This window comes from Sporothrix brasiliensis, assembly GCF_000820605.1.
Source record: "Sporothrix brasiliensis 5110 chromosome Unknown Cont15, whole genome shotgun sequence".
Classification (NCBI taxonomy): Eukaryota; Fungi; Ascomycota; class Sordariomycetes; order Ophiostomatales; family Ophiostomataceae; genus Sporothrix; species Sporothrix brasiliensis.
The window spans coordinates 3,342,447-3,364,467 of record NW_024467134.1 but is presented as its reverse complement, the minus strand read 5'-3'; the positions used below and the strand labels follow the sequence as shown (position 1 = coordinate 3,364,467).

The 22,021-nt window shown below is 54.3% G+C and overlaps 4 protein-coding genes across 4 annotated transcripts; 2 read left to right on the top strand and 2 right to left on the bottom strand.

Annotated features, from left to right (window-relative positions):
* Positions 1 to 2,992: 2,992 nt before the first annotated feature.
* Positions 2,993 to 3,895, top strand: SPBR_06121 (uncharacterized protein; the record flags this gene model as incomplete). Its single annotated transcript, XM_040764383.1, has 1 exon — positions 2,993 to 3,895. One exon carries the CDS (start codon positions 2,993 to 2,995, stop codon positions 3,893 to 3,895), a length of 903 nt encoding a protein of 300 aa, XP_040622663.1.
* Positions 3,896 to 5,008: 1,113 nt separating this feature from the next.
* Positions 5,009 to 5,811, top strand: SPBR_06155 (uncharacterized protein; the record flags this gene model as incomplete). Its single annotated transcript, XM_040764417.1, has 4 exons — positions 5,009 to 5,329; positions 5,395 to 5,448; positions 5,542 to 5,659; positions 5,717 to 5,811. The coding sequence occupies 4 exons, from the start codon at positions 5,009 to 5,011 to the stop codon at positions 5,809 to 5,811; spliced, it is 588 nt and encodes a 195-aa protein (XP_040622662.1).
* A 938-nt stretch (positions 5,812 to 6,749) lies between these two features.
* Positions 6,750 to 14,714, bottom strand: SPBR_05462 (uncharacterized protein; the record flags this gene model as incomplete). Its single annotated transcript, XM_040763726.1, has 1 exon — positions 6,750 to 14,714. The coding sequence occupies one exon, from the start codon at positions 14,712 to 14,714 to the stop codon at positions 6,750 to 6,752; it is 7,965 nt and encodes a 2,654-aa protein (XP_040622661.1).
* Positions 14,715 to 17,351: 2,637 nt separating this feature from the next.
* Positions 17,352 to 20,990, bottom strand: SPBR_05533 (transcription factor; the record flags this gene model as incomplete). The annotated part of the gene is made up of 6 exons (XM_040763796.1): positions 17,352 to 18,296; positions 19,210 to 19,607; positions 19,674 to 19,686; positions 19,766 to 20,453; positions 20,541 to 20,630; positions 20,740 to 20,990. 6 exons carry the CDS (start codon positions 20,988 to 20,990, stop codon positions 17,352 to 17,354), a joined length of 2,385 nt encoding a protein of 794 aa, XP_040622660.1.
* Positions 20,991 to 22,021: the final 1,031 nt, after the last annotated feature.

The window sequence follows — 22,021 nt, the reverse complement described above, 5'->3', positions numbered from 1 at the left end:
ATAATATACGAGTTTAATATTATTAAAAACACTTTTTTCGACTTTATTTAATTTTAAATAATAATTATTATATAAATCTAATACTTATATAACGATATTAATACTTAATATCGTCGTTAATTAAATAACTTAAACTTTATTTATACCTTCGTTACTATACGTTTACACAACCTTAAATACTTAAAGTAATTTTTATTTTACTACTCTTAAACTATTCGTTATTCCTATTAAGGTTAATATTATTTTCCACACGTTAATTTTCCTTTTCGTTACGAGGTCGTGACTATATTTTAAAGACGGGGGAAGTGTAGGTAGGCACCTACCCTACGTGACGTAAACCACCCTAATAACACGTAACCTTAAGTGGTAGGTCCATTCTTAGTATCGCCACAGTCGATAACATTAGTTAGAGAATACAAGATTCTTACTATTTAGACTATACCACCCATAGTTGGAGAACAGAATGGAAAGAGTAATGTGTTAGTGTAAAGTCGACCAAGACGTCAAAGAAGCGCGCACGACTTGGCATCGCTCCAAGGTTCTGGAAATACAACGGTAGATACTTCCTCCCACAATGGCAGATGTCGTGAGAAGGTCAGACCCTGTCCCGAGGCTTTAGCGTATCAGCGCATTTACCAGACCTGTCCGGTGCAATTTACAACGGATGCTACGGATTAGATATTTTACGGAAGAAATAATCGACACATATTACTGAGCAAAAGAAGCAAGGAGGTAGTAATGCCTTTGTAGACTTGACTACACCGGGTATACGACGTTCTCGGTATGGAAGGTATGCTTCGTAGCATATCCAAGCAAAATTGACACTCTAATTTGCTTGTGTCCATGCGCGTGCCTGTGTTTTATTACAGACCAGCAAGGGGCGGACCCAGGTTTTTTTCAATGTTCGTAATCTGTCCACCCCGTACCGAAGGCGTGTCTGTGCCATTTAAACGGTGTCTCCTGTATATGAACGTTTTCAAAAGACGGAGGTTGCCGTGCCTTTCATTTCTATGCCGTTGTTGTCTGTTGTTATGGCCGTGGTTGCATGGCTCGCGTTCGACGGGATGTTGCAAACTGATTAAGCTCCCAAAGGAGAGGTAAGATAATGCATATCGGCAGGCTAACGGGTCGTCAAAACAGTCAGGTCAGAAACGAGCATCTCACCGCAGAATATGATCGAGATGATCAACGGCATCCACATTGTCGTATTTTATTCGCTTTTCGCCTTTTGCGTTGTCTCCCTCCACTGCTGATATACATAGACGATACTGTATGACGACCTACAGGCAACGGGATATTCTCACCATGTTTCTGCAAAACGGTGGAAATTGCGGAGCATGATGTATGTGTGGGCTGCCGGAATTTCCTGTCAAAATAACGCTCCGACCCCCCCATTCACTGCGATGTGCCCCATCAAATCGCGGAACCATGCCCGGTAATTACTTGATGGACCCCAGTGGCCATAATTCGCTACTTACGAAGTACGCCGTAACAGGTATGCCGTACAGGTAAGATGACCAGCAATGCAACCATCGCTGCTCATTTGGGCAGCCGTAGTAGAAAAAACCAGGCGGTGGCAACGCAGACGTTCTTTTTTCGGTTGTCACGCGGCCTCACGGCCAGTTTCTGTCGAGACTGTGTTGTTGTGATGATTAGCACAACTGGGCGGCGAAACTTGGCCCGACATCGCCCTGAAAACCTCGAAAGATTTTCTCACATGCGCTCACTTCGCTTGCTTTGGCTGTTGTTTCTGTTTATGTTGTGTGTAGATCGCTGGGGGCTATGGTGGTTCCTTTCCTTGCATCTGGTGGTCGAAATGTCTCCTCCCCCCCCCTCTCTCCAAATATTTGTTTCACATCTGGAGACGTTTGCAGCCTGCTTTTGATGACATTGGACGACGTTTTCGATGAGGTCACGAGGCACCAGGAGCGAGAGGTTGAGAGGTGGCAGCGAAAGGAGTAGAACGGCCAAACAGGGAGATTCTGAAACGGCACCTCTGTCGAAAACGGGCCCCGGTGTCTCTTTCCCCTTTTGTGCAAACCCGTTATGGACCCTTCTTTCCCGCAACCAACTGCCAGGCACCCGTTGAGCCGTTTTAAACCAAACAGGCGCTAACAGCGGGCACATGTCGGCCAGTGAGCTAAAATAAGACACAAAAAATGCTCTTCCAGCAAGGACTAAGCCAAACAGAACCCCTGGTCAAAAGGTTTTAGCGCGGCCTGTCCGGAACACCGCACTACTAAGAAAATAGCGACCTGTTACCGGCTCTAAACCGGCCACTAGAAACGCTCTGTCCACGCAATTTACTGGATTTTCGGGCGCCACGCGTGAGACAGGAGCGAGAGGAGCAACGGAAAGGAGAACGGTCCCCAAAATGGCGATCGCACCTACCACTCGAGCCACTAATTCTCGAATACGATGCAGCGCAACGGGTTTGCCACAGCCACGCAAGACCGCCACCCTCCATCGCAGCTTCTGTATTGTTGCTACACGAGCCTTTGATTTGGTGTCCTCTGGCCCTTGTCATACATGCCTGTTTTGTCCTGCCCAGTTTTGTTCATCCAAAATTCTGTTCCTTCCCATGCCGGTTAACCTCCTACAACGGTAACAGGCCCAGTCGTTCTTTCCCTACTTCTTTGTCTCTCGTTTGCTTCTTCATAACCATCTATTGTTTTGTTTCCTTCCTCTCCTTTGTTCTGCAATTCCCGCCGACTTTTTTCTTTTCCGCATCTCGGTCCGCCTCTCCCTTTTCACCAGACGCAGCGCCTCGTCAGCGATCCTGCTGCTCTCGCCCTCAGGGTTCGTTGCTCCTTCGCTCTCGTGTTCTGTTTCCGGTTTTGCCCTTTTGGCCGGACTGCCGGACAGGTCATTTCGACAACCGTCCCTCGCTCAACGGCTCTTCTCTACTGTCCTTTCTTTTCTTCTCTTCCATCGCGATCTTTCTTTTACCCTTCAACCATCGACTTGTTGATACTCCGACAACAGCCGCAGCATGTATTCCAAACGCCTGATGCAGCTGCTTTTCGTGGCGCTGTCCTTTATGGCTACGGCCCAGGCCCTGCGTCTTGATGCCGACTTCTTCCGTGTCGCCGAGGCCGCCCACGCCGGCCGTCAACCGGCTCGCCGTGCCGACAACAGTGCTGCCTCTAGCGGAGGCGCCAAGCCGACCGGCGATGCCTCGACCAAGCCCAGCGCCCAGCCGTCTGCCCAGGTGAGCTCTACGCCGGGCACGACATCGTCGACACCTTCGCCGTCGCCCACGACGAGCAACCCAACACCGACAACGAGCACGCCTTCGCCCACGGACAAGACGAGCACGCCGCCGACAACGTCGTCGACGCCGACTACATCCAAGGACACGCCGACTCCTTCGCCGACCAACTCGCCTACCGACAAGACTACCTCGTCGCCCACGGACAAGACCACCACACCGCCCGATTCCACCACATCGACGACGCAGCCTGTGTCCACGAGCACCTTTGTCACTACTTTCACAGAAGCTGACGGCTCTACAACCGCCGTCACATCCGAGACCACGACCGTCCCCACTGGCAGCCTGTCATCCTCAGGCAGTGGCAGCAAGGCCTCGGGCATGTCCACGTCGACGCGGAACATCATCATTGGCGTCGTTGTTGGCGTCGGTGGTGCCATCATCCTGGTTGTCATCGGCCTTGTGGCCCTTCGCATCCACAGACGCAAGCAGGCAGCCAAGGACGGCGGCAATGGCCTCAACGACTACGATCCCAACTACGGCAACGCCCCCGTAGGCGCACTGGAGAAGCCCGACAACACCACCGGCGCCGCAGCGGCCGGCGCCCCCGGCCGCTCGCCTTTCCAGAGCACGCTGGAGAGCTACCACACGCCGACACAGGTCAACACCGCATCTAATTTCTAGACAGCGCGCTGTTCCATTGCTTCCGCTGTTCTGTTTTTGTTTCTCGACCCAACTCCCCCTTTACTTCATTTTCGAACCCTCCAATCTGCTCTTCATCAGTCACTATATCTTCTCATGTTTTGTGTCCATAATTGGTCGTCTTTCCTGCCGGCCAGATATCCGGCGTTTAAGGACTCGCCAATCCGCTGCTACCACTATCAATCTTGCATCAGTACCCTATTGCTTCTCGAAAATGGTAGAGGGAATGTTTTCTTTTGTCTTGTATTTCATTTCCAATTGTTAGAGATCTGCAAGTCTGCTTTGCGACAAGCTATACGACTAGTTTAGATGTCTAATACAACGGGTGCGGCCTGGTGATATCTGGGCAGCAACTTGACTCTTTCTTTTTTGAAAGGATATTCCTTCTTCATCTACGGGATATGTATGTGATATTAATATGAACTTACTCTATCCGCGCTTTGATTATGGCGTGTACATGCCGCCGCCACCCAATTTCGTTGGATAGACCACAGCCCTCTGGCGCAGTCACGCGCCATTGCCATTCTTTTGCTTGTATTCCGTATCGGCGCAGTCTTTATGATTTCTGCAGCAAAAGCCTATGTGCAACCAATTTGACTGCTCGTGCACACTTGCATTTTGCCTAATCGCTCAAAGCGCTGAGCTGCGCCAACATTTTTGGGTGCCGTGGTCGCTATTGTGGCTCGATCGGATGTGTCTCAAAATCGTTTCAGATCACATCCACACAGACTGCCATCGTCATTTTCCAGAGCGAGGGGCTGCTTCCTCACAATTGTCTCCAAGCTTCTGGGAGATGGAGGCGACATTGTTTATCTGTGCTTTGATGATTCTACCTTTCTTTTCGTGAGATTTCTGCAAAGCATCACATTACTTTCAGGCCCTGGCGGCACAGTTTGTACTCTCTTTTGCTCCGTCATTACTGTTCACATCGAGCATCCCATATTCTTCTCCTGGCCAACACCCAGTCGCTGGTCTCATTCTTGTATTTTATGTGCTGTTCCTTTTCAGTCTCTTTTCTCGTTTACTCGAGACGACTACCATCGCCATTTTATCACCATCGTTTTATCTAATACAAACGCTATCTACAAGCCGACAATGCGTTCTGCACCGTCCTGCCCATCCTTGCTCCTGTGCGCCACGGCATTCCTCGTCGCCCTCGGGTCGGCTGCCGTCGTGCGCGCCTCTCCCTCGATTGTCGACGACATTACCGCTGCCGCTGCCGCCGCTGGAGCCCCGGCTGCCGGCCTGCTGCGCTTTTCACCCAACATCAACAAGCAGCTCAATTTAGTGGAGCGGGGTGCCGGAAGAAGCGACCCGGACCGTCCGGACTTGGCAGCTGCTAATGTGCTGAAGCCGCGCGCCGCGACCAACCTGCAGTTCTTCCAAGGCGCACTTTCCAACATTGCCGCACCACCGGTAGGCTGGCTGCCTGCGCTGACCTTTCCCTCACACTCGCTAGGATCTCATAACTGACTATGTAGATTTCCCAATCCAACGACGCAACACGGCCGTTCTCCGTCGACGGCGATACCTTTGTGAGTGTCTCCGGTGACTGCCGTATAGTTGGACCGTTGTCATCTCGTTCGCAGTCTTGGCTGTCTAACCCCGTTTCGTCTCGTCTCCATCAGACCGATTTCCAGTCGGCTGTCGACCGCTCCTGCGACAATCAGCACAACAGCTGTGCCAATGCGGCCAACAGCCAAAAATCGTCGAGCTTTAGCGTCGGCGACTGTGATACACAAGATAGTCAGTTGCATACACCAATGTAGATACAGAAGAACCGTTTTGCTGACGCTCAAACAGCCAAGTGCAAGGCCGCCGCGTCATCCGCAACACAGACTGCTTTCACCGAGCTGACAAGCTCGTCGGACGAATTCGACTTTTATTGTGATGTGTAGGAGCGAGTGGATGGGCCGATGGCTGGATGGGGTGGGACGAGCAGACGGGTGGCTGCTGTGATGACAATGGGCATTAAGACGTGGCCTGGTTCCGTTTCTTTTTTATAACTCTAGTTTTTGTTCTAAGCCAAGGGCTTGTCGCTTTTACTCGATTCCCGCTCGTGGCCATGGGTTTTATTTTTTGTCAAAATAGTTTTCAGGTTGGTAGCCACTGATGACAGATACGAATGGACATTTACAAAGGCAAACCATTGCCCCGAGGCTCTTCCGCGACGTTTGAATCCCGACGTTTGCATATAAAAAGAAAACACGGGTCATCACTATATTATTTATTAAATACATGCACGCCGCGGCCGTCTGTCTCACGAACACTTACTTCTACCTCCTTTTATTGACAATAGAAATTTAAGTGTGTACAAACAATTATTAAAAAGAAACATGAAAAATAAGGTTCAAGTGATTGTTTGGACTGGCAATGACCCAGTTTCCCCCTCGCTGCCTCTAAATGTTCATCCCTCCTCATCGTCGCTATGCAGACTGAATGGCGTCGTAACAAGATAACAAGGGCATAAAGAAAAGCAATACAAGGCAAAACAAGGTTCGAAAAAAGATTCGAAAAAAAAACAGAGAAAAGAGAAAAGAGACAAAGAAAATAAGGAAGCGAACAGTAAGAAGTGGAGAATGTAATGGCTGACAACGTGCTATGGGTTACAAATAAAAAGTATTAAATCGGCAGTCTGGGATAAAATGTGCTGATCAGGGGGTATCAATTTCTAATTGTAATATTTTGGTGCCATTCTGTGAGAAAATAAAAGGTGAAAAGTAAAAAGAGAGAGAAAAAAAGATTGAATGAATGTGGTAAGACTGCAAAGCAGGTAAAGATTGAACATTTGGAAAATGGAAAGCGACAAAGGAAATATTTTGGGGTTGTAGTCTATTTAGTCGTCGAAGAAAGCGGCGTCATCAAACTCCTCCGCCTGGGCGTCCGAGTCGTAAGCACTTGTGCGCATCATCGGAGGCGTGACGGGCTGACTTCGGCTAGCACGACGAAACTTGGTTGGCGGCGTCGACGTCACATCGCGCGTGGCAAGCTTGTTGTCAGAACGCGACGCGTGCCGGCTGCCGGGTTGCCCTCCAGTGTACCGCCGACCGGTGCTTGAGAAAGCCGTCGGTTGTTGTTGTTGTTGTTGCTGCTGGGGGGTCTGGCGTACGCCCGACGTTGGCGGCGTCATGAGTCCAGACAAGAAGCTGCTGTCGCTTCCAGACTGAGGCTCGGCGGGGACTGCGCGAGATGTTCCGGATGCACGGGACGAGATCGACGAGGATGCGGCCCTGGACGGAGTCGCAGTCGAGCTGACGGGCGGGCCGCCTCTTCTAGAGACAGAGGCAGGCGCCGGGGACGACAGGAGAGCGCCAGACAGGCTGCTGAAGGTGCTGCCCGCGTTAGAGTCACGCGCCTTGCGCCAGCTGCCCCAAGCAGCTGCTAGAGGGCCTACGGCCTGAGCCACACGCGGCGTTGCCGCATCGCGGATACTAGCAGCAATGTTTGGCAAGTTGATGGCCGAACCGCCGTTCATCGCTCGCTCCCGCTCTTGCTCCTCCATCTGCAAGTTGGCTTGCAGTCGGATCACAGCATCACGGACACGATCCGGGTCATGCTCCTCACGGCCGAGGGCGGTGATAATGTCCTTGAGGTCGGAGTGGCGGACGGCCAGCAGTTCACGTAGCCAAGTGATCTCGTCATCCCGCTTCGCAATCTTGATGTCGGCCTCTGGGTCCACCTTGTCCAGTGTGTGCTCGAGCTCCTCAATCCGGTGCTCGCGCTGCTGGAGCTGGTCCTGGAGCACTATAATTGACTCGCGGAGAGCCTGTGGCGAGATCTTCTCCGGCAGGCCGATGCCATGAGACACAGAGTGGACGTTGGCAGCCGGCTGCAGAGGAATGGCCGGCGTAGAGGACGCCAAAGAGCGCGCCTCCGTCAGATCGGCCCCTGAGCCGCTGGCCTTGGCCGCCTTGGCCGCCGCCTGTGCAGCTTCGCGCGCAATCTCGAGCTTCTCCTCCAAGTGGGCTACGCGGTCCTGTAGGTGCTCCGTCTTGGAGGTCGAGATACTTAGGCGCTCCAGCAGGTTCTGCTCGGCCCGCTGTGCGTCCTCGGCGGCGTTGTTGATCTGGCGCTCGTACCGTGCCTCGAGATCTTCGACCTCGCTGCGGTGGGCGCGCTTCGCCTCTTCCAGCTCGTGCCGCTTGTCGGCCTCTGCCGCTTCAAGCGCTGTCTTCTTTGTGGTCTCGGCCTCTTCGAGTAGCATCTCGAGGCGCGCCTTGGACGTGTCGGCGTCAAGCTTTACCTGCTCAAGCTGGCCACGCAGCTGGGCCATCTGGTCTTCTAGGTCAACGCGTACAGCATTGACTTGGTGGTTGGCGTTGTCCACCTCGCCCTGCATCGAGTCGCGCGTACGCTGCACTTCTCTGGCTGCGGATTCGCGTGCCTCTTCAAACTCGGACTGGTACCGGAGAGAGTTCTTATGTAAGTTGTGGTTCTCAGTGCGCAGCTCGCCGATCAGTGCCTCGTACCGCTTCAGCTCAGAAACGGCACGCATAGCCTGGCGTTCGCCGTTCTCCAGTCGCTCAAGCTCGCTTTCCAGGCGCTCGCGGGTACGGGCCTCCGCTTGGAGCTTGGCATCGAGAACCTCGTGGCGTGCAATAAGCGACTGCTCGCGCTTGATGTGGCGTGCGCTTTCCTCGGCGACCTCGCGGGCAGCCCGCGCCATGTCTTCTTGCAGGGCAACGAACTTGGACCGCCAGCTGTCGCGGATGCGCTCGTTCTCCTCTAGCTGAGTGCCAAGAGTGTCGACGACCTTCTTCAGGTGACGCAGCTCGGTCGCGGTCTGAACAAGATCGTTGCCTTGATCCTGAGACAGGTTAATGGCCCGCTCGGCCTCGGCCCGCCAGTGGCGAGCCTCTTGTTCTCGTTCGCGCAGTTCGGACTCAGCGTTGTTGAGGCGGTTCTGGAGATCGCTGTGCGTCTTCTCGCGTGTCGTATGAGAGGCTTCAAGAGTTGTGAGGCGCAACAGGTGGTTGTCGCGCACCTCGCCCAACTCCTTCAACTTCGCGTCGCGATCATCAACGGCCTCACGAAGGCGCATTTCCTCATCGGAAGAAATGCGCAGAAGTCGTTGAATCTCTGCAATTCTATCTTCTGCAGTCTTCCGCGTGGCAAGCTCAGTTTGAGTGTGTTCTGCCTCCTGCTTGAGCTTGTCTTCGAGGTCCGTGACACGCTGGTCGTAAAGGCTGCGGTTCATGACCTCGACTTCAATTTTCGTCTCAGCAGTCTCTAGTGCACGGCGCAGATCGGCGGCTTTATCCTCCGCAGCCCGCCGGGTGACAACCTCTTGCTCGGTCTTCTGACGCTCCAACCGCAGGCTCTCCTCCAGCTCGGTAATTCGAGCCTGTAGGGCGTCGGACTTCTTCTGGTTTTCGTCCTCGTTGGAAACGACGATTGGCTCGGCTGACTGTGGCGTCTGTGGCATGCGGCGCTCAACCGCATCCTCGACGATATTGCGGAGATCCTCACCACGGAAGTCCAGACGCAGAGACTGACCGAATTGCTCTTTCATGGACTCCAATGACTTTAGAATGGTCGCAACAGAGTCGGTGGAAACAACGTCTCCAACGGCCGAAGTAGGAGATGAAGAGCGCGCAGGCTGAAGAGAGGAAGCGCTGAATTGGTGGGCGTTGAGAGCCTCGAGGACCACAGCACGCATCTGTTCCATGCGGCGGTCCCGACGGGGGCTCATCGAGCGACGAGGAACTGGAGGCACGTCATCTTCATCATCGGCATCGCTGTCCTGTACTTCGCCGGATATGCTGCGGCGCTCACGTCGGCTGGGCGGCGTGCCCCGAGACATGGAACTAATGGCATGTTGAATCCGATCGAGAGATGCCTCAAGAGGGCCGAGGCGGGCTGCGAGTATCCCGCCCACAATATCGTTGACGTGGCCGTCAAAGAAGTTGACACGCGACTCGAGCTTGAGTTGCTCCTCGCCATTGAAGTCACTCTCCCACTCGCTAGGGGGCATGCTGCCACCGCTATGGTGGCTGTGAAACGGAGCAGCTAGTGGATCCAATGAGTGCACCGCGTTTTGAGATGGATCAACGAAAGCATCAACAATCTCCGCAGGCATGCCCTGCTCAATGGGTTGCTCGGGAGCTAATTGCTGGTACGGAAGGGATGGAGTGGGTGGAGGGAGGTTCAACGGGGCCTCACTGGCAGCTGCGGTGAGCGACATCTGAGTCGGCGCAGGGCCGGGCTGGTGCCAAGGCGCGGAATCCAGGGCCTTATTGACGCCCTGTGATGGGTCGTTCTCATTGAGGTAAAGCATGATGTCGTCGATTTCCTCAAAAGTGGCTTCACGCTCCGCGCTGTCAATGGCGGCGACTGGTGACTCGTCCACGACAGGCTCGGTCTGGAGACTGGCTTCGGGACCAGACGTAATGGACTGCTGCTCCGGGCGATTGGTCTCTTCAACTGGCTTGGTGTCCTTGTTAGGAACGGGCGGGGGTGAAGAGGTAGTAAATCTCGAGCTTTGGAGTGTCTTGGGGGGCGGACGAGGGGGAGACATGGCGTAACGAGAGGCAGCCAGACCCTTCGGCTTGGGCTTGGCTTCGACGGGAGGAGGCGGAGGCGGTGGGGACGAGAAGCGCGTAACCTCACTAGGTGACACTGGCGAAGGCTCGAAGGCCGCTGGTTGCTCATCCTGTGTAACCTCGGTCGTCGGGAGAATTTCCTCGGCTGCCAATAAGTCATCCTGGAAGCTGTTTGCAACGGTGCCCTGGAAGCTGGCACCAGGGGAGAAGGGCTTTGCGGTCGCGGAAAGAGACTTCTTGTGCCGGAACACATCGTCGCCCATGGGCCGAGCGCTATTGAAATCGGCGACATCCACATCTGATCTGAATTCGAAGGGCATCCAAGGAATGCTGCTGACAGGAGAAAGGTCTGACGGGCTTGTTGTTGCCGGCTGCTTGACAGCATCTGTAGACTCGGAGAGAACAGTCGATGACAGCGTGCTGTCCTCAGCAACAGCGTTCTCACCTTCGTCTTGGTTGGCTTTCTCGGCCTCGGCATCATCGGATTCGAGCGGCTTCTCGACGGACTCAGCCTGGGGAGTCTCAGACTCAGTACGAATCTCAGCAACCTCAGCAGTTTCAACCTCAGCGGCCACGTCGTCAGATCCCACTGAGTGTTTATCGTCAGATTCGGCTGTGGTTGTCTCTTTGCTGGGGAGGATTTCGACGGGCTCCTCGACCTCGGAGTTGGGGGCAATTTCATCCATAATGACTTCCCTAGAAGGCTCAGGCGTAGCAGATGCAACAGTAAGAGCATTATTGCCAGGCTCAGCAAAGTGGATCTCGTCATTACCGTCATTCATGGGGGTTGCCCGAGCTCTCTTCACGCGGGAGTCATCGATAATGCGGCCTTCGCGGTCGTATTCTGTCGCGTTCTCCTTCTCCTCATAATTATCATTGGCCTTCGGAGACTGGCGGCTGGAAGGACGGACAATAGGGACGGCCTTGGACCGCTTCACAGGCTTGACAATGTCAGGCAAGTTGAGATCAATGTTGCCAAAGATGGAGCTAGTGCGGTTGGCGCCATTGACGCTGCTTTCACCACCCGACTGGATGGGGCTGGTGAGGGAGTCCGAGAAGGAGTGAAGGGGAGTAAAGGCGGGAGCATCAGGCCTGAACTTGGGACCAGCAGCCGAGAAGCTAAACTCGCTCTGGCCAGGAGAGAACGTCGGCGCATTGGCATTGATCTTGGACGTCGTTGTAGTTGTGGTCGGGAAGCTGAAGGTGCTCGAATTGCCTGACAAGGGGGCATTTGGTGCCAATCCTGCCTGGAAGATGGAAGGCTGGAAAGGCTCACTGGTAGGGTTGTTGCTGCTGCCGAACATGAACTGGTTGGTAGCAGCCGGCTGGAATGTGCTGGCAGCGCCAGGGTTGAACTTGAATTCCGGAGCCTCGACATTCAAGTTGGAGAGAGAAGCCTTGCTGCCATGACTTGGGCGCCGGGTAGAGCTTGCCTTGCCAGAAAATGAGGCCCCTTCGCTCCAAGGGTTGCTTGCAGTGGAGAACGCGCGCTGATGTATCTGTTTCTGGTCCTTTTGAGGTTGCAGGACGTTGCCGAAATCAAGACCCTGGACAGGCGTCCCAAGATTGCTCGGGTTTGTTTCCACGTCGTAGGAATCGTCGATCTGGGAACCATTATTTTGTGCATTGCTCTGTGAAGCGGTGGAAATGGCTCCCTCTGTGAAGCTCGTACCGCTTCCACTGTTCCGGGTCTCATCAGGCTCGTAGTAAGCGTTGGCAAGAGAGTGGCCACGGCTGTGAGGACGGGGATGGTGCAGTGGCGGGCCACCCTCAGTCTCATCGCGGAAGCGCTGGATCGGCGGGGGAGGGGCAAATTGGACAGACAGACCGCGAGAGTGCTGTGGATCAGCTTTCGCATCAGCATCGACGCCAAAACCTTCAGACGGGTCTTTCCCACCATGCGGGCTGTAGTCTCGGTCATGCTCAAATTGCGAGCGGAACTGCTCCTCTAAATGGTACTCTGCGGCATCAATTTCATTTTGCAAGCTGAGGCTAGCATTGTGCTGAATGAAGGGACGGCTGTTGGTCGGCTCGGGAGTCTTTGACGGGCTCTTGTTGATAGGCTGTTCTTCAACCTCTTCCTCAATCTCACGTAGGTCCTGAAGCCGTGGCGATGCGCGCGCAGAGGTTTGGAGTTGCGGGTACTGCATCATAGGATACTGAAGAGATTGATGGCGCTGGTGGAGCGGAGGCGAAGTGAAGCTCCCATCGGGCGTGAACGGCGAAGTCGGTGACATGACTGAGGAAAGAGCAGCCAGAGAGGGCGAGCCACCGCGTACGATGCCATGTTGCATCAAAAGAGTCTGAGGCGAGAAACCACCAGGACTTTGCTGCTGTAGAGGCGGCAGTTGGAACATACCAGCTGGAATAGATATCGACTGGCGGTTGTACTTGTTTGGATTGGCACCGAAAGGGATGGGTGATGCAGTTGAGAGAATCGAAGGACTTTGAGTGCCGCTTGCGCCAGGGACAAAGGCACCGGGGAATGTGAAAGGCGGTACTCCATGATTGCTCGATGCCGACGAAGTCGGGATAGGCGGTGAGAATGGAAGTGGCGGGTAGACAGTGGCCGACGACTGGCGACTGATGGAGGCGCCTGCGCCCGGCGATATGGCTGGAGGCAAAGGCGGCTCCTCGTCACCAAAAGAGACACCCAGAGCGCGCAGCTTGGCCTCATTCAGTTCTTCAACGTAGTTCTTCCAGGCGTTGAGATCCGGAAGTCGGATAGGGTAGTTCCGCTGTGCGCGTTCGCGCACAATGTCACCCTCATCCGGCCACGACGGCCGACTCATCGAGCGGCTCCCTTCGCCGTAGTAATCATGGTCATTAGCAGAGACCGAATGGTTAAGATCGAATCCTTTGACGTCGTAACCCAGCTCCTCCCACGAATGCAGCATGTTGTCCACGTCTGTTTTTGTGAGGGGCTTCGGAGCTTTGCCGATTTTGCCACGCTGTTCGTCCAGGGGCAACAAGACAATGATGCTCTTTCCCTTCCACGGAAGCTTCTTCTTGACGCGCCGTGGGGTTTTTCTAGGGGACGCTGCCATTTTGGAGACAGCCAGCTCTCCGAGTGGATCAAGAGACAGGTCTGGCTGGGTGCCGCTGGCGGATGTTTTGGACGGTGGAGTTGCGGGAGGGGGAAGTGGCACGGCCTCCGGACCGGGCACAATGGAAGCCTTGGTAGACGGAGGTGTTGCAGGTGCTGCCGCGGTAGATGCTGCGGTGGCAGTATTTTCGGTCGCCACGGCCGGAGGTGGCACCTGATCGGCTGCGGGATCCGCGGGCATGTCAGGGCCAGCAGGCGAGTCTGCAGTCGCCATGTTCACGTTTTTGGAATTGGATTCGTCGATACCGCGCTCAAGAACTGCTCTATGCAAACGATTCAGATCAGACTCACGCAGTGTCTCTAGGCTTGAGGGGTGTCGCGGATGATGAGCACGGTTGCGGCGCGGTTGCTGTTTGGCAGAAACCAAGCTGCTGGGAGAGCGGCCTGCCCGGTTGACAGGAATGGCTCGGGGTGTGCGAAGCGAAAGCTCGTCGACTTCGTCGTGGTCGCCAGAGACAGATCCGCTCAGTGAAGAGTTCTCGCTGTCTCCTGCGCTGCTATTATCGCTCAACCAGAGTCGTGCCTCAGAGCCAAAATCGCCAGTGGTGTGTTGGCGAATCCAGTCTTCGGTGAGGCCACGCGCAGGTCGCCGGGCACGGTTCGCGAGGACAGTCGCGCTGACAAGGGATGACGATTGCTGAGCAGAAAAGGGCGGGGATGAAAGCAGGTCCTCTTCCGGTGAACGGTCGTCCTCGTCTTCTTCACTTTCTTCAACTTGATACGGGGCGGGCCGCAAAAAGGGGGTTTGAATCTCAAGGTGGTGGATGGGCGAGTCGTCGGATGGGTCACTGCTCAAGCTGGAGAAGCGCAGGTGACGCGACGTGTCCGACTGTGGATACGGGGAACCCCAACTCGCAGTGACGAAGCGACTGTCTTCTCCGTGTTGGCCTGTAGCGGCGTCGGCAGGAGGCGGTGTTCCTAGCAGGGCCTGGGCACGCTCGGGCAGTCGCGGAGCAACGAGTGCCGGCAGGATCGGCGAAGGACCGGCGTCGGCAGTAGATGCAGTGGACCAGGCCGGAGAACCCGGGTTCGAGGGCGTTCGTGGTCGATGTCCTCTGTCGGCCTCCTGTGCAGCAGCACCGAGGAGGGTTTGTTGAGTCGGAAGTGGAGAAGACGTCGTAAGAGACCTGCTGGAGGTGTGAGAAAGGCGCATCGCAGAAGGCTGGTCGAAGGGGGAGGCGCGGACGCGCCAGGATTAAGAGAAAGGGACGAAAATTCAGGTGCGGAACAAGAGAGGTTCGGAATCCAAATTGTGGGATTCGGTAGGCGATGCGCGTTTGAACCCGGACAGACGGGTAACTGCAACACGGGACGACGGCAAAAGGTGGGAAAGATTAAGGTAGGTTGGGAGACGGCTGGTGCCACGGATTCAAAAGAAGCCAAAGAAGCCAAAGAAGCAAAGTAGGAAACATAAATGGGCTTGGGCATGTATGGGCTAAGCAAAATAACGTACCTCGGCGAGAATCAGCGGCAGACGAAGAACAAATTCGCCTGCAGCCAAGTCTCTGGAATGGGGAGAGCGATCCGCGAAAGACGGCGACACGTAAGGATAGTCGTGTGCATTCAGGAGAACCGGGCTCAACGCATGGGAATCCGAGCCCTCGCAAAAGGCGCAGACAGGAGAAACCCAAAACCGCGATGTGAAGAAAAATTAAACAAGAGAAATATGAGAAACGAAAAAGGAGGAGAAGCACAAACCAAACATGCTAAGAACGGGGGACGAAGAAAAAGGAAGAAGAGAGACGAAAGGATGGGTCGTCAAGACAAGAGGTGTCGCGCAAGGGGTGAGGAAGGGGAGTAGGAAGGGGAGTAGAAAGGGGAGTAGAAAGGGGAGGTGACAGAGCAGAAGAGAAAAGACGAAAGGGGGGCCGAAAAAGAGGACAAAAATCATTACTGCACCGACAGACGAGAGGATGCAGGGCAGGGGGCGTCTCCGTAGGGCCGCGCACAACACGCAGGAACAGGTTGTGGAAGGAGCGATGGGACATAACGAAGGCGAGGCCACCCAGCACCCAGCATTAAGGACGGCCGACGGACACAGAGCGCCAGCACCTGCCTTGCTGTTCGAGGTCGTGGTGGATTCGCGCAGCAAATCAATTTCGCCGAGGGCTGGCCATGCATGGCCCCGACGCGTTCTTTCGTATTTTACCGTTTATTTGTACATTTAATTTAATTCGTTCTAACGTTCCCAAAGGTATGGAAGGCGCGTTGGACTGACTGTATTGAACACACTGTAAGTCTTACGGAGTTTTCAGTAAAGCAATGTGCGCTGTCCTCCATTTCCACGTATTCCTCTAAGCTGACTGCCCTCACGATCATGAAAAGTGCAAATTATGTCCTACGAACCACCCAAACTCGACGGCCAAAAGATGACACACACGGATGCGCCTCGTTTTCTCGTCTTCGTGTCTCCCCGTTCGGTCTGGCCACGCGAAGTTGTGTTTGCCCCGCCCAAAGCAAACAATACAACCGTTTTATGGAGCGTGGAACGCGTCGGGCGGGAATGAAGTCAAGGCAGGCTTTTGGCCCCAGGCATTATTTATCTAGCTCGCAGCCTGGCGTGTCAAAACAACGCAACAGAATGGCTCTGCAAGAACTAACGATAGGAGAGTGCCAGGACTGGCCAGAACCGGTACGGGAGCGCTAGAGCCGTAGACCAGGTAGCGTGCTCAGTAGAAGAGACCTCCCTTTGTGCTAATTTGAGAGGCTGGCGTGCTGCAAAGTTGGCTCTCGTGCTTCATGATCTTTGATGCCGTTGGTTATTGAAGATTGCTCCTTCCCAGCATCTATTCTTCTCCTTCCATGTCGGAGTCAATACTGTCCCTTCTTTCCGCCACTGGCTTGTTTGGCCCCACGCGTCTCCCATTGCATTTTTTCTTCTTCTTTTGACTTCATTTCATCTCTGATTGTGCACTTGCTGTGGATCGCGCTTCCCTACAAGTTTAATGACAGCGAGTCCCGCTAGATGTATAGTGACTTATTGAGCTGGGAAATTGCTGCTTATTGTACATTTTACTGTGTATCGGTACATACAAGAGTCTTACCTCCCTAGGTCCCCTATTTCTTAGCGCGTTCGGCCACATCGTCCTTTCCTAAGTCCTCTTTAGAGCTTGCCAGCGGGGCAAGGCAATCCCCGACCTGACCCACAACAGATGCTCTGCTTCTGTGAGAATCTGCAGGCGACTTGACTAAGATACATGCGCTGCTAATCGCTACACCGCATTGCGTAAGATACGGTCTCGAGTATTTCGTAGACGAAAATTTCTGAACTTCATTGCCAGTGAGCCAGTTTCCCCTATAAACAAGTCAGATGTTCGCCATCAGGGCCAGTTTTGACTCCGTATCCGTCCGTTTCATTCGGTAACAGCTCGCTTAGCCCGGTTTTAATCCCCCAAATTGCCCCCTTGGTGAACAAACCTTTCCCAGTCGGTGGCGAGGGTTCCCTATTTGAGTATGACTTATATTTCATCCATCGTCGCGTTTCGTGAGGAAATGTAAACATCTGGCTCAGCTACGGCTTTTGGAAATAGAACGATTGGAGAGTTTGGGCGGTCATAATCCACCGCCACCGGGCGATGTACGTGGCTAGACGGGATGGATTCAAAGTGTCTGCAGTAAAAGCACAGGACTACTCCGAGCGGAAGAAATGACCAACTCGAGTTTCGTTCAATTGATTCTGCAATCAAGTGTAAGGCACACTTTGGTACTATATGCCATGAGACCCATAACGTCCTCCATACTAAGTTCTAGTGTACAACAGATCACAGAAATTATCCAGTGACATAAAAATCTAAAATCCAAAAACACTATTCGTAGCCCACGTCGAGCCCGCTTGCAGCCCCGGCCCCTGCGTAAAGTATTGCAGCTCGCCCTGGAAGCCATCGTCGGGCAACTCGGGGATCATCGTCTGCTCGTAAAACCCGACCGACGGCATTTGCGTCATCATAGACATGTCGTTGACGCTGAGAGGGTCCGTATGAACGCCGTGACCCTGCTCAGAGAGGTGTTGCGTAACGTAAGGATTGTCATGCTGCGGTGGTAGCTGCTGCTGCTGCTGGTGCAGTTGGCTGGCACCATAGCCCACAACGCCGTGGGATACCATGCCGCCAGCTAAAACGGCGGCTGCTTCTGCCTCTTCCGACGTGTTTGTGGAGGCCTTGTCGTATCTCTGCATCATAAAATTGTTGCTGTGACCATCCGGGTGTGCATGGGAGGCTTGAGGCATTGAAGGGAGCTGGGGCAGCGTCGACGCGACACCCGACTGCACCGCCGCTAGTGGATTGGCCATGCTGGCAATTGCATTGCCGTTCGGAGACATGATCTCGGCACCCTGGTGGGATGGTGATTGCTGATGATGCTGGTGATTTTGGTGTTGCATATTCGGTGTACTTTGCCCCTGGGCAAATGACGTTGGCGTCCGCATGCCCCCGCCTCCCAACTGGAGGTTGTGTGGTGCTGGCGGTGGAAGCACCAGTGTCGATGGTAGTGTGGACGGCGCAGTCGCAAAGTGCGCTGCTGCGGATGCCGTATTCGTGACGAGGTTGGGCGACGGCTGTGGTGGAGGGAGCCGCATGGGTGAATTAATCAGCGAGGCATCTGGTCGGAAGTGCGGCAATTGAATCGAGCCATGGCCCGTGCCGTTCGCACCGCCGCCAGAGCCATTGCTTATGTTGCCGCCTGCAGAGGGGCTGGCCGACCGCGCGTGCGGGCTGTCGACGCCGAGTTGTCGGGCTAGCTGCCGACGGTCATCGAAAGGTGTATTTGATGGCCCGGAAGGTGCTAGACTAGCCAGAGGCGGATGTAGCGCCGACGGGATAGGGTCTTTCTTCACGGCATGTCAGAAATCGTTGCGAAAAAATGGGTTGGGGAGACGAGGACGAGGAATAACGTACACCTTCAGCCATGCCCCCCTCGTGAGAAGAATTTGATATCATCGACAAAGTCTTAGTATCGGCTGCGAGGAGTTTCTCAACAGAGTCTATCCAGCGCCGGGCGAGCGGCCACACGCTCGTGCTTTGAGTCAGGATACTCATTGTTCGGTCAAGCATGTGCTTGCCCTCTCGAGTGATTGCCGCATCAGGACACACTGCGTTTGAGGTTAGACTCGGTTTATTTTGAAAAGTTGTATGGTGGGCTACCAACTCACACTTGGGGTATTTGTACAGATACGCGGCCATCAGTCCGCAGCTATAGACACAGAATATCTAAACGAAGTCAGTCAGTATGAGTTCCAGAATAGCTCGTCAGTCGAAGGTGGTTGAAGGTTTTGTCACTAACCGCCAGCTGTGCACCTGTGCCGTCATCAGGTTCCCGTTCTTCAATCCAGCAGTCGATCTGCGTAAACAGCTCTTTCACATTCGAGAAGAGCTCGCTTGACATAGTCCTCCAGAACTCCCTGTGTTTCTTTATTCTACCTTCCACAAGCATGCTAAACGAACGTCAGTAAACAAACAGGTTACCAGCAAACAGGAATACGTTCAGCGACGCTAGAACATACAGCGGAAGATAGGCCTTTCGAATCAGGATATTGCAAAGACGGGTAACCATAGTCACGGCCACGTATGCCTGCCAGATGGTCTTAGTTTGCTGGAAACAAGGGTAGTTTCGACATATATTTTTTGAAAGATACGACAACGGGGAAAACATACCAAGTCCAGATCCCGGGCCTTGTAATCTCGCAACAACGTACGGCTCCAGCGGTGCTCTGCCGGCAAACGGCTTTCCCAATCGCTGAGCTTCTGTTTGATTTTTTGGTACTCGCTATTGGGATCCCAGGGCAACACCATGCTTCGGTTGTTGCTAACTGTACGGCGCAACACGATGCCCCATAGCTGGTGGCTCTGCATCAGTGTAGCAAAGAGAGACCTCGTCGGCATATTCACCAAGTCGGACTCTAGTTTTGCTGGTGAGGTGTCTTCAAGTGCAGCGCGGGATGCAGGCAAAACACCATTATTGAAATCCTCCTCGTTGCTGGGCAATAAGGTGGTGATATCGCTTGGGGCAAGTGCTATGGTAGCCATTGGGCCGGCATGCAAATTGTCTTGGCCTAGAAGTAAAGGAGGTAGAGGTCAGCATCAAGAGTAGACAGCGGTCTCATTGCGGACTGTCTTACTGTAAAGCATCCACTAAAGGCGGGGTTATTAGTACGGGATATTTATGATATTTGAAAAACAAAAAGTTTGTGGCTAGACAGGCATAACATACCAAGGTTCGACGGGCAGATTCGGCCTTTTGTATCATCGCCGGTGTTCGGTCGTCGAGCGCATACGTCTCCTCACGGTGCAGTTGCATTAGGATGGCCATACGCAAGGCAATGCCCAGGTTGACGAAACTTCGGTTGCGGTAGCCGCTGCCCTGTTGAGCCAGGCTGAGCAGGTAGAACGCCTGACACCGCGCCAGGGTCGGTTCTTGGTACAGCTCTGTGAGGGCAATAGCTGACGCGCGGTCCATGAAGAGCTCGGCCGTGGGGCCGGCGCCGCCATGAGTCTCGACCAACGAAGGTGTCATGCGCGCTGAGACACTGAGCAAGCTCAATAGCAGAAACACGCTGACAGATTGGGGCTGCTCGCGCAATTGCTGCACAAACGTATGGCGTGGGATGAAGCCAAGCTGGAAGTACTGGCGCGTGAACATGTCGACGGCGTCAATGACATTCTCCAGTGGCGGTAAGAGATCCCATGGATCGGCAGGTAGAGGCACACCCCCTTCAATTGTAATCGTTCCATTAGGGTAAATCAATCTGCTGCCGCCTCCCGGAGGTGAGGAGGATATCGTGCCGCCTGCCAACTGGGCTCGGTGTGTGCGAGTGCTTTCCTTCCGGGCCTTGTCGCCCTTCATGCGCGGGTGACGATACTCGCGATCCATATCCGGCGCGCCACGTGCGGGAAAAACACTTTAAGAAATGTCACATTAGTACGCGTGCCGGTCAGAGAGCGGGGTGAGAATCGCAGCGAGATGAAGTACGTAATATGTGACTTACCATTCTTCTACGCTCACACCGGCTGCGCGGCAACCTTCGCAGGGCGGTTTGGCGCCATTGTGCACGCATTTGCTGCGCATTCGACGGCATCTGGAGTAGGGTCAGAAGGAAGGGCAATGCAAAGGTCGGACGAAGAAGGACGCCGAGAAGAGCACAGATGGGAATCAAATTGGAGATGGGCCAACTCCAGCACACGTACCTGCGGCAGGCAACAGGCGAACGGCGTTTGATAATGCGCTGGGCATTGTTCCCCACGGTAGCGGGTGAGCTGCCCGGTTGAGACTGGTCGGTCGAGGTCGGCGCTTTTGTGTCGAGAGCACTTTGGCTGGTGTGCTGCGCTGGCGATCCAGCCTTGCCAACGGGTGGTGTGGGCACGGGTGGCGTCTCGTGTGCGCTGTGCTTCACCGGGCCGCTGGCCGGCTTCGGGGCACGCGGCTGGCCGCCATCCATGATTGAGGGCGGTTAGGTTCAGCTGGGCGAACGTGGATGAGCGATAAAAGCGACGCTGTTGGGTGGTTCGGCCTCTAAGAAGGAGGTGAACGGGAATAAGGAGTCGGCCGGCGTCCAACAGTTGTCGCGACAATTGTGGAGGGAAAGAAAGGTGCTGCGCGATCGGCAATCGGCGACAGGCGGCGTGCAGCAAGCGAAGCGCAGATGCGCAGAAGAGCAATGCACGGCGTGCGACGTGGAACGAAGGTGTTGAAGCGTGCAAAGTATGGTGCCCAGAAGTCGATTCCGACCGGACTGCCGAGACGGCGAATATTCTGACGTAGGTCAGACGGAAAGAAGGTTCGCTAGTAGCGCCGAATAAAGAGGAACAAGTCAAAACACGGCCTGGCCAAAGAAAAACGAGGGATAAAGAACCCAGAAGCTGAAGTCAACTAAGGTTTCCTACCACTCGTTAAAGTGGGGCCCTCCTAAAGCTCGCAATAGCGCAAAATGTCGGATGCTTTGCAACGGATGGCGAAAAGCGTTATGTTGTGCAATATTGCAAGGAAGAACCGGTAGCAAAAGGAGTCGCGGGCGAGGTGGAAAACGACCAGACCAGATGCGTCTAGGCAAGGGTCGTTCTCGAACCTTGCGGTGCGCCTCTAATTCGTAGGAAGGCTTCTGAACTAAGAACAGGCTAGAAGCACCGTAAAACGTAGCACAGAAGTGTAGTCTTCTTGCCGGCCGGGGAGATGCGGTGGCTGTATGGGTGCGAGTGGAGGTTCTGTTGGAATTTGGATTCTGGTTGGAGCAAGTCGAACTTCGAATTGGAGACGCCTTGCTGGGGAAGCGCGGTGCTCTTTGATGCGGGCTTGCTTTGCGTCCACTGGCTGTCTCGCCCAGTTTGAGCAAGGGCAAAAGCGAACAGACAACGTCCAGTGCGAGACTGGCCTATTGGGTGGATGCCGTCGAGGAAAAACGTCCGTGCGGTTGGATGGGACTAGGCGAGATACGACGTACGACTCTGCTGAGGCAAGGTGGGTGGGGAAGCT